At 30.9% G+C, this 12,500-nt stretch overlaps 1 protein-coding gene across 7 annotated transcripts in view; it reads left to right on the top strand.

Annotated features, from left to right (window-relative positions):
• Positions 1–12,500, top strand: part of LOC145261088 (septin-5-like) — a 494,396-nt gene that overhangs the window by 217,852 nt on the left and 264,044 nt on the right. For 2 of the 7 annotated variants that reach the window (XM_080119275.1, XM_080119274.1), the window contains exon 1: positions 10,046–10,818. The exons of the other annotated variants lie outside the window; for them this stretch is intronic. In XM_080119275.1, the coding sequence (XP_079975401.1) occupies positions 10,780–10,818 (39 nt within the window). In that variant the 5' untranslated portion in view covers positions 10,046–10,779. Of the gene's footprint in view, positions 1–10,045; positions 10,819–12,500 lie in introns of those variants that run through there. 7 annotated transcript variants of the gene reach the window in all.

The raw sequence follows: 12,500 nt of genomic DNA, 5'->3' as shown, positions 1-12,500 counted from the left end.
TTTCCGTAAAAATTACTTTAACTATAAATAACTTTCAACTCGAATTTTCGTCATTTTTTTATATATTACTATTTTCGACGTGACAATTAAGTAAATAATATTATTTTTGCTTAAAACGAAATATTTTTAAAAAGTCGATTTGTTTGAATGTGTCTTAATAACCATTGGAAAACTTTACACTTTTTTTTCACAGACTGATCTTATACACTTGTAAGTTTTGTATGTAATCAGTATTTCTCTACTGTATACAGCCTTTTTGTGAGTACACCTCAATAGTTTATAATATGCACCGCTCACACGCCTTTTGCGCTGAATCGATATGTGTATAGAAATGAGACAACGAAATGGAGTTTCATTCTACATTAATAAACAACTTTGTTTGTTATCTCCGTTAGTAGAGAGTGTACAAGAGAGAAACGGGTTAGTAGGTTGAAGTGTTCTTGGGCAAAGATAGCATTAATATGATGCCGGCTAGTTGGTGTAGAGAATAGTTTAGTTCCGTTTACACGTATTTATAGCTAGTAGCCGAAGGAAGCCGGTTAAAAGAAGAAAGAAAGGTCAGTCTTCAGTGTGTTCACGTGTTTTCGTGTATATGTGTGTGTTTGTTCTTTAGCATGACAAAGAAATTTCGTTTGGGTACAGTACGTGGAAATAAATGTTAGTTTGAAGAGAGCCATAGCTAGTTTGTTGTACTCACGTTCTGCCTTGGGCCAAAGCCCCGGGCAAAGTCTGCTCCCAGGCAGGGTCAGGTTGAAAGAGAGTTAATGGTTTCAGATTTTGTCTTTTATATACTCTGTCATGTGATAGAACGTTGGCTTGTGATTGAACAAGCCAGGGAGAAAATGAATTTCAAATCTCGAGTCGTGGGAAGTATCCCTGCCTGTTATGTAGCGAGTGTCGGCTGCTACATGTGACTATTCGCACATTGAAGTTTGTCATGATTAGGGCTAGGACAACAGCATATTCTTTTCATTGTTTTGACTCTCGAGTGTGTATCGGTTGATATCTTATATGCTTTTATATAGAGTTATGTGGTTCTCGGTTGATTAAACGTGTCTAACGGTGTGGGATATGTACTCGAGGGTCAAAACAATGAAAAGAATATTTTGTTCTCATAGCCCTAGAAATGATCCTTCAAACGTTGCTCTACATTCGTAATGCTATTTTCTTGTCTGGCTGACCGTAGTCGACTACTTTGCCCTTCAGTGTTATCGTTAGGTACGGGTAAAAAAAATGGCCGAAAAATACACGCTTATCAAAACAAAAGGAAAGGCCAATAAGAATAAAGCCAACAACTAAACTCATAGGTGGCGCTGGTTTACATGCGACAAAATGGCCACCGGCGTAAAACGTTAAATCGCGGCCATATTGCTTTTAGCCAAACAAACAGATTTTACGATTACAAATTTAAAGCAATTTTTCTTACTAATAAGCTACCACCCACCAAAGCCAATAGCCACTCTAGATTAAAGGTTCACAGAATTACCAGCTGGGTGATGAATAATACTGTGAGAGGATTATCTCTATATTAATACTGCAATACCTTAAACGTATGTGTCACAGTTTTCATATTATCTATATATTAATACGATAGCGTGTGTGCTCTTTTGTATGTCATACTTACATTCGGGTCGTTTAATTTTTATGTTCTTCTATTTCTTGTCATAAATAATTTTACCAAGTATCCTTCATAAGTTTTGGTTTCGGTTTCGATTATGGCTGAAAGAACTCAAGTTATATATATATATATATATATATAGTAGAAATGGTAATTAATAAAAACTGAAGAAAGTGCTCAATACTGTTGTAGAGCAAATATGCGTTTTATTTTATATTACCGTATCTTTCTGTTAAGTTACATTATTTTTTCGGCTACACGACCGTTTTCTTTTTTTTTTTTGCCGTCTGTAGCTTCCTCAGACTTTTACAGAAATGTTCATCCCATAATAACGAACATTTCTGTAAAAGTCTGAGAAAGCTACAGACGGCCAAAAAAACGGCTGAGTAGCTGAAACAATAATGTAACTTAACAGAAAGATACGGTAAAAAAAAATAAAACGTGTGTATATATATATATATATATATATATATATATATATATATATATATATATATATATTAGTTTTTATTTCGGTTTCGATTCAAGCTAATGCACCCAAGTCATATGGATATTTTTTTTTTATTTTTGATATCGCAACTTTATAACATATAAAATCAATAGAACATTAACGCTATAATAATACATACGTACAAAATCTGCAAGAATTAAAATATCATATTTAAGCGTACTTTACGACCGAGCTTTACCGGGCGTTCGTGCTAGGTTAGATAAATACTTTTGCAGTTTTAACAAAAAAGCTACAATAATATCAGAGCGTCTCCATTTACACTGAACACCTACAGAATGCCAACATCAATATATTACATGTGAATGAGTCCCCTGTGGAATTTCCACAGGTCCCGCTAGTAAATTATTAAACCGGGATATCCTATTTATTAAAAAAGAAACTACGAACATTAAATTATTAGCACATAGATACGCTAATTTAAGGTTCGTAGTATGTTATCACTTTCCATTCTCCTTTTTAATAAATAGGATCTCCCGATCACCGAAAACGCAACGTAAAAATAAATAACTAAATAAAATATACCTTTTTGATCTTCTGGCTACGATCCAAGTTTAGTAATTGTTTTGTCTAAAAATGTTATGATATCGTGAGGTTTCTGTTCACGCCGGGCGTCCACATAATGAAAATATGTCATAGACTCCTATAAGGATATTGGAGATGAACCGTAATAACAAGATATATTCTACACTACATTAACCAGGTTACTTTGATAAATATTTTTACAGTTTTAACAAAATGACTACAATGATATCGTGGAGTCTCCATTCACGATGAACGGCCACAGAATGCCCAGTAGCAATATATTACATACGAAAAATGCCACCGTGGAATTTCCACAGGTCCCATTAGCCATATATAATTCCAATAGAAAAATGGGAGCATGAAAAGTAATATGGTTAAGCTTAAACATGGAAAAGTAAAGGACTAGTTGTTAAAACTGGAAAAGAAAAGGACATGATATTCTAGTAAAAAATATAATAAATTTATAACTTAAAATATTGCCGCATTAAGAATTGATTATATAATGTTATACATTGAATTATAAAAAAGAATTCTTAATGCTGCAATATTTCAAGTTATGAATATATCATATTTTTTACTAGAATATCTTGTCCTTTTCTTTTCCAGTTTTAACAACTAGTCCTTTAATTTTCAATGCTTAACCATATTACTTTTCATGCTCACATTTTTCTATTGTAATTCATGATTTTTCCGGGCTTCCAATAAATTAACCTGTTCTTTGTTTAATTTCAGTCATATTTTTTTTTGCCCCATAAAATAATAATATTAATTAAATAAATATATAATAATATTAATTAAATTGTGAACAAACACGAATACAACTTTATTATAATAGATGTACGTACACGTGTGTGTGTGTTGTTGTTTCTCAACATACACATATTTAATAACAATGTACGGCACTCGTCTGCTTCAATAAAAATTCCCCCAATTATCTCCCTTTCATTCTTTCGTTATGTCTGTTTCACTGGTTCCTTTTTTCGCAACAGCAGTAAATTAGTAGCAACATTAGTCGCTGAAGCGACGTGGTTGCTATGGAAACCAGTCATAAAAACGTCGCTCACCTCCTTACGCTTTTTTTTACGATTTTGAATACCAGAAAATTAATCATAACTTTTTTTTTACTGAACGAAAATTGAAAATTATTTTTATTTTTTTATTCATTTATTTATTCACAATATAGCTGAGAAGGTGATCTATAAACTGTAATAATTGTTTCAAATTTGATCCAGAAATGAGTGAGCGGTGAAGCTTTAAAGCAGTTCTAAACGACTAAAACTGCCACTTAACTATATATTCAAACACGGTAGTGTCAAAGACGGTAGTGTTTGAATGATTCGATAAGTTTTCGTGAATTTTTTAGTGAATAAGAAAGGATAAAAAGATTATAAATTTTGGGAATCGGGCATTCCTTTTGTCCGTACCTAATTATCGTTCCTGCCTCCTTGAACGTGTACAGAGGGCGCTGTGTTATGAGTCTGGTTGAATTGTTTACTATGATTGAGTTTAGACAACCGATTTTGCCGCAATCTTGATCTTCTACTGCACGGAATATCTTGTTTGCCCGTTCCATTTCATCTTAAAAATAAGTATCACGAGAACATTCGATTCGTCGTTGAATCATCTTCAAATATTTGCTAAGATTTCGAATTTATAATATCGCCAATAAAGGTGGTAGGCACCATGTTTTCATTTAGACAGACATTGTTGATTAAATTAAAAAAAAAATAGCTGCAAATTCCATACCATTTTGTAAATCACACTTTGAAACCATTGTACATTTATTTTAGACACGTTCCTAACACGTTAAAACATTTTTTACACGCGAGACGTTTCACTATTTCAAATAATTTAAATGTAATTTGAACTGAAGCATATAAAAGCATCCAGATTTTAAATGAAACAATAATCAAAAACTACCTGAAGACGACTGAAGAAAATCAGTTGAAAGTACTTGCAAAAAAAATAAACAGATGGACGAAAACGAATATAGAACATTCTTACACAAATTCGAGATATTAGAACGACCATACGCAAAATGCAGAAATTACAAAAACAGACGATTAAGCAAAAACATTCCGTGCTTTCCAAAATGCCTGTCTGTCTGTCTGTCTGTCTGTCTCTCTCTCTCTCTCTCTCTCTATATATATATATATATATATATATATATATATATATATATATATATATATATACACACACTCGTAGCCAAATTGAATATTGAAATGCTTATATCTTTGGTTCTATGGTATGAAACTAAATTAAATTTGCAGGCTTAATACTATTCTATGGTTAAAATTTTATGACAATTGGTAAAAAAGTTTCAGATCAATAAAATATGTCCAAATTTGCATACATTTGTATATATAATGTCATGGCAAGGCAGCTTTACTTTTGTTGCTTTGGGATGAATTTTGCTTAGTTTTTTATTTATTTTTTATTTATTTATTTTATTTATTTATTTTTTTTTTTTTGCTTGCTTGTCTCCCCTGTGGCCTTGCCAGGTCAGTAATATATCTGGCGTTGTTAGGTCGAAACATACATCCGGGGAGAGGGTTTAGTTACACACTATTTAAGATACACCGAATATCCTAACGTGTTACGATTTTCCTGAATGTTGAATTTACGGAAGCGTAACACACATTCATCTTTATCTATAAAAATAAAACTGGAAATAACTCTCATAGCTTAAATATATAAATAAAGCTTACTTCTGTTTTCAAACGCAACTTATATCAGTTGAAAATAATTAAAAACAAATTAAATATTAATTGAATAAATCAACTATAACTAATATTTTTGAACAGAACAATTAAGAAAATTTTATTACTAATAACCATTAATAACATGGAGCTAATTATTAAAATAGATTTTTCTTAATGTAATATGCAAATGAGGTTGCTTCTTGGAAGGTAGATTTCCTTTGAATAAATTGTATATTTAGAAATTATATATATATATATATATATATATATATATATATATATATATATATATAATGTGTGTGTGAAATTGTCTCTGTGTGTGTTTTGTGTGTACATATCCCTACAAGACTACTCTGTCAATTTTCAGTGTACAAACTCAACATTTGACATAAGGGGTATTGAGATTTGGAAAAATCTTTTTAATTGGTTTTCAACCAGAAATTTAGCTGTAAAGGGCTCAAAGGTCAATGATTTGACCTTTGAAAACTCTATCAAGCTCCTCCACTAATTTTGGGTCTAAATTTTAAATGTAGGTTACTTGGACATGGATGAAACATTTTAATTTGATTTGAGCCCAAAACAATAAATGTTAAGGGGTAAAAATTGGAACCAAAGTTTTCAAAAATGACTTCTGCGGTCTCTACCAAATTACTAAAGATAATATCTGGTCTAAACATTTGAAATTTTACATAAAGTGTATTCAGACATAGGGCAAGCTTTTTAATAGGCTTTTACCAAAAATTTGCCTGCCAAGAGGTCTAAGTTTAAAGAATTTTACCTTTGCGGTCTCTAGCAAACTATTCAGCCAATTTTCGATCTGAACATTTGAAATTTTACACAAAGGGTATTCAGACATGCAGCAAGATTTTAATTAGTTTGGGGCGAAAATTGGGCTGCCAAGAGGTCAAAGTTGAAAGAGTTGACCTCTGTTGGTTTTACCAAACTTCTCCGCCAGTTTTGGGTCTAAACACTTGAAATGTTGGATGTAGGTTACCTGGACATGAGTAAAACTTTATATATATATATATATATATATATATATATATATATATATATATATATATATATATATATATGAAATACTAGTAATGGATTAAAACTGTATAAAAGTCCGAATTTGTAAAACGGTGTACCTTTCGTATATATTAAATTGTGAACAGACACGAATACAACTTTATTATAATAGATGTACGTACGTACGTGTGTGTGTGTGTGTGTCTGTGTGTGTGTGTGCGTTGTTTCTCAACTTGACGCATGCTAATATCTTCTGCGGTTGAGGAATATCCGTACGTGTGTCGGGAAATAGAATAGATACCTCATCGAATGGCAGCTGCCTTGAACGGCTACAAAAATAAGAGTTGGGAGACGAGGGTTAAAAAACAACTCCCCCCCCACCCCACCCCATCCGATTACAAAAATAAATTCGGTTAGCTTGCTTTTAGAGTGAAATCAAGGTTAAAAAATTGATGACCCATCCGCAAGAGGCTGTTGCTCACCGTAAGCTACGAGGTGCCTAGAATAAGTTTCCAGATGTTTTGTACAGGAATTAAAATTGTCGTAGACTCTTGGGAATTCAGTCTGTTTTTGCTATACTCAGCAGACCAATTTTTATGATTTCAAATAAACAGCTACAGCAGGAATTGGAATACACTCTACTAAAGCTGGTGAATTTCAAAAATGCAATCTGAACGTGAGGACACTTTAGAAGAACGATATGCCATAAATTTTGGTTTTAAAATTGGAAAAATGTCACAGAAACGTATGGAATGCTTCATGCTTTGGGGCCATCTTGCATGAATCGAGCATCAGTTTTTAAGTGGTATAAGAGATTCAAGGGAGGTAAGAATTATGTGAGGGATGATGAGAGATGCGGGAGGAGTAAGGAAGTGAGAACACCAGAGTTGATTGGCCAAACAAAGAATTTCATGGATAAGGACCATCGTGTGTCTATATAGGCAATAAGTGCACAGATTGATGTCAGTGTGGGAACTGTACACAATTATTTGTGTGGAACTGAAGATGCGAAAGATTTGCGCAAAGTTTATCCCAAGGGTGCTCTAGATGTGTCAGAAATTTTGTGAAAAATAGTGAATAATTCCACCCCGTCTTTCCAAGCTTATAACTCCTCGAAAAATGTAATTCAAGCCCTATTTTTTTTTTTTTCAATTAAAGGAGCAAGGACCAAGGTTTCATTAAAAAAAATTTTTTTTTTTTTTAATTTAAAAAAAAGCACGTGGTTTTAAACTTCGGATTTTACAGGTAAATTTCTAAAAAAAAAAAAAAAAAAAAAAAAAAAAAAAACACTGCTTTTTTTTGTTTTAAATTTGAATATATTATTATTGATCGTTTATCTTCAATTTGTGATATATAAAACTTTGGTGAGTAAATTATTTACTTTTTAATAGACACTTGAAAAGGGAGGGGCGTGAATTAAAAATAAAAACGTTTGTCTAAAATATTATATTCGGTTTATTGGAAAGAGCATAAAATTTCACATTGACCCTGAAAATATCGTAAAAATTGAATCAATAGAAAAATTTTGTTAGATTTTTAAAGTTTAAAAATTGAAAAATACTGAGCTCGTAAAATTCAATTGATTTCATTACTGTTTTTAAAAAATAAAAAAATAAAAATTTCTATTACTTTTAAAACAACTTTTGTTAGTTTATTTTGGAAGTATAATCCATAAAGAAAATAAACAACCCACTTTTAAAAGAGGAATTACGAGTTTTTTTTTATATATTTTATTCGCAGTTTCGTGTTAGGGGTGTCAAAAATTCCTACAAAAATTCTGATACACCTAAGGGTGCTCTAAGAAGTTCAGAAATAAAGACGTTATCATGACCAAGATAGTCATGAAAACAATTTCTAACCCTCCCTATAGTCCAGACCTTGCTGCCTGTGACTTTTGGTTATGCCTTAAACTCTAAAACCTTAGAGGCTGTCGTTATGAAACAATTGAGATGAAAGAGGCTGTGAAAAGGGTCATTAACACGCTCACATAAAAGGATTTCCATGGGGTCTTCCAGAAGTTGTTTGGAACGGAACACGTGCATTTAAGTAATTTAAATACGATAAAATTTCTCCGCTGTAATAAGCAGTTTTATTTACGTAGTCGGCAGAATACTGAATGATAACCATTGTGGTTTTGATGCCAAATCTCGCTACGACAAAGCACGTGTCGGTAGATATTATTTTTTTATATTGATTTCAAGCGGGGTGTGGGGGTGCATGTTTAAATAAAATATTTTTTTTTAGAAATGTAACATGCCTTCGATTACCGACAGACACCAAATAGCCATTGTATTAAGATTGTTACAATACGTAAATGCAACATCTCCGTTATATCATTCAGTTAAAACGAACGGATTTAGCACCACACTGATGCTGACGTCACTCCAACTTGTTAGGTTTGGATGATTCGGTTTACGCCATATCAACAATTTGGGGGCTATTTAATGCCAAAGCATGACACCTGTTAAATAGAATTCTTAAAATATTAGTTGATATTTTGTTCATAGTTGGGTACCAATATCTAACCCAGCTTTATGATGACGTCATTAATATGGTACGATATGAACTCTACTTGCTGATTCCATAGCAGTATCCCCATCCCCATGAATACTTCTATAATAGATTTGACAGTGGTGCTTACTGTTTTATGCGTCATCATCATCATCATATGAATCCGAAGATTCTATTGTTGGCATTGGTTTCCCCGATATTTTTCCAAACCAAATTCTTTCTAGAAAGACATCGAATACCTACAGGAGAAATCACGTGAAGGTTGCCAACATCTGCTGTGAAAGTATTTTTGTAGATCGAACTGAATTCGAACATACACCCAGGTCTTCAGTCTGCGTTGTTAACTAGTTCATCTCCCAATGTTTTATTGGTAAAAACAGGTCTTTTTTCCCCGCGCCTCCTTTTTTTTTTTTTCATTCTTCTCGTTCTCTTCGTGATATTTTCTTTTTTTTTTCTTACATTTTCCCTTTCTGGTCCTTTTATTTCGTTTTCCTTTGCTTTATTCCTTCATTTTCGTCCGTTTTTTTTTTTCTTCTTTCAATCTTTTCCTTTCTTATAATTTGTTTTTCTTCCTATTTTCTTTTTTTTTCGTTTTCTTTCATTTTTGTTCGCCTTGTCTTTGTTTCTTTTTCCTTTCCTTTTTTTTGTCTTTTTTCTTTCAATATTTCCTTTCTTGCTTTTGTTTTCTTTGTTTTCTACCGTTTTGTGTCTTTTTTAATTTTTTTTGTCTTCTTTCTTTCTTTATATTCTTTTATTTCTTTCTTGTGATTCGTTTTTTTTTTTGTTGATTTTTTTATATATACTTCCATCCCCCCCTCTCTCTCTCTCTCTCTCTCTCTCTCTCTCTCTCTCTCTCTCTCTCTTCAATTTGTGTGCGGGGGGGGGGGTAACATCTAAACTTCTCTCTTTGTTTTCTTTCTTCTTCGCCATTTCTTTCTTTCTTTTCATTTTTACTCGCGCCTTATTCTTTCTTTATTTTAAAAACCACCATATCGTCTTCTGATACCTAGGTACATGTACATTCGACTAGCACAGATGCTGCACGAATCTAATGCCGTAGCAACCTACAAGTCATCCCAACCTTAACGCTCTCTCTCTCTCTCTCTCTCTCTCTCTCTCTCTCTCTCTCTCTCTCTCTCTCTCTCTCTCTCTCACGCGCACTCCAGATCGACATAGTGGTTTTCTAGAGTTGCTTCGCATCGAAAATCAATAACCTTACTTCGTATAGAGCTACCTAGCAGTTGTAGCAAGCAAACGCAAATAAACTACACGCCGATATAATTTAAAAGCAGCGCTCTCGCTCTATCTGTGATATTGAGAAGTACGTGCAGATGTAGTAGGTGCGTCAACATCTCCTATTCATAGAGAGGGGCTCCCGAAGCCGCCGCCAACACCACCGCCATCACCCCCTTATGATGAGACATGATATTATCCACTAATACTAATAATAATATAAAAGATATACCGACAACACAAAGGAAGACGCGATACATAAACCTCGCTTTGTAAAGGGGAAAGGATATTGAATATTATATTGTAATCTACGCGTTAAATCCTCCAGCATCCACTGATAACACTTAACAAAAACAAAACCAGCTAAAAAAAAAAAAAAAAAAAAAAAAAAAATTACAAAAAAACTATAAAACGCCCCCTTTCTCCTCTTCTTTGAACGCGGTGGGCAGATAAAGATCAATTACAATATCGTTATCGCCCCCCCCCCCGCCCGCCCTTGAATGGTCATCAAAAAAAAAAAAAAACACTGATACCCTCGTCACTTCTGTTCGTTATTATTGGGAGTGCGTCGAAGCGTTTGGCAGAGGTGACTCCGGACGAACGCGTGCCGAAGATTTTCGCTTTATAAACCCGAAATTGCGGAAACGGACGACATTTACAACGCGATGATGATGCTGAACAACAACAACATGTACACCCAACAGGTAACATGCCAACGATTTCTGTCTCCTACACCAAACTAGCACCTGCTTTGTATTTACATAACTTATATATTTGTAGTTATCGACATACGGTCCTGTTTCGTTGTATCACAACTCATCAGTGCCGCCAGAGCACCTCTCCCAAGTCAAGGATTGAGCCTAGAACCAGAATGATAGACTTACATGTATAAAACAGTAATATATATATATATATATATATATATATATATATATATATATATATATATATATATATATATATATATATATATATATATATATATATATATATTACTGTTTTATACATGTATATTATTTGTTTATTACTGTTTCGTATATGTAATGTAATATATATATACATAGATATATTGTTGTTTTATATATGTATATATATATATATACATAGATATATTGTTGTTTTATATATATATATTGTTTTATATATATTGTCTTTTATATATACATATATATATATTGTTTTATATATATATATTGTTTTATATATATATATTGTTTTATATATATATATTGTTTTATATATATTGTCTTTTATATATACATATATATATATTGTTTTATATATATATATTGTTTTATATATATATATTGTTTTATATATATATATTGTTTTATATATATATTGTTTTATATATACATATATATATTGTTTTATATATATATATTGTTTTATATATATATTGTCTTTTATATATACATATATATATTGTTTTATATATATATTGTTTTATATATATATTGTTTTATATATATATTGTTTTATATATACATATATATATTGTTTTATATATATATATTGTTTTATATATATATTGTCTTTTATATATACATATATATATTGTTTTATATATATATTGTTTTATATATATATTGTTTTATATATATATTGTTTTATATATACATATATATATTGTTTTATATATATATATTGTTTTATATATATATTGTCTTTTATATATACATATATATATTGTTTTATATATATATTGTTTTATATATATTGTCTTTTATATATACATATATATATTGTTTTATTTATATATATATATATATATATATTGTTTTATATGTATATATATATATATATATTGTTGTTGTTTTATATTCATATATGTATACATAGTTATATATTACTGTGTTATATATATATATATATATATATATATATATATATATATATATATATATATATATATATATATATATATATATATTTGGGTGAGTGTATAACTTATATAAATTCTGTTTTATATGTGTGTGTGTATATATATATATATATATATATATATAGCTGTTTATATGCATTACTGTTTTATGTATAAATGTCATATATATATATGTATGTATGTGTCGTAGTTATATTTATATATATGTATTAAATGTATTTTTTATATTTATATATGTATAATGCATATAGATGTATACATATCTATAATGTGTTGTGTTTAGTGTTTATAAGTGCATAGTTTTAGTTAAATATCTTGCTCAGCGGGGTTTTAAAAATGGTTTTCGACGGGATTTTATATATAATTCGGGATAAGTAGTAGTAGTAGTAGTAGTAGTAGTAGTAGTACCTTTAGCCTGGCGAATTACTTCAATCTATCGTTTTGTGTGTAGCTCACTTAATATAAAGGCATTTTTTATAATTACGAGATCGATTATTATAC

This window comes from Euprymna scolopes, chromosome 37 (assembly GCF_053919585.1).
Source record: "Euprymna scolopes isolate OS-2025 chromosome 37, ASM5391958v1, whole genome shotgun sequence".
Lineage (NCBI taxonomy): Eukaryota > Metazoa > Mollusca > Cephalopoda > Sepiida > Sepiolidae > Euprymna > Euprymna scolopes.
The sequence above is the reverse complement of the archived record's forward strand: the minus strand, read 5'-3'. Positions and strand labels throughout refer to the sequence as shown.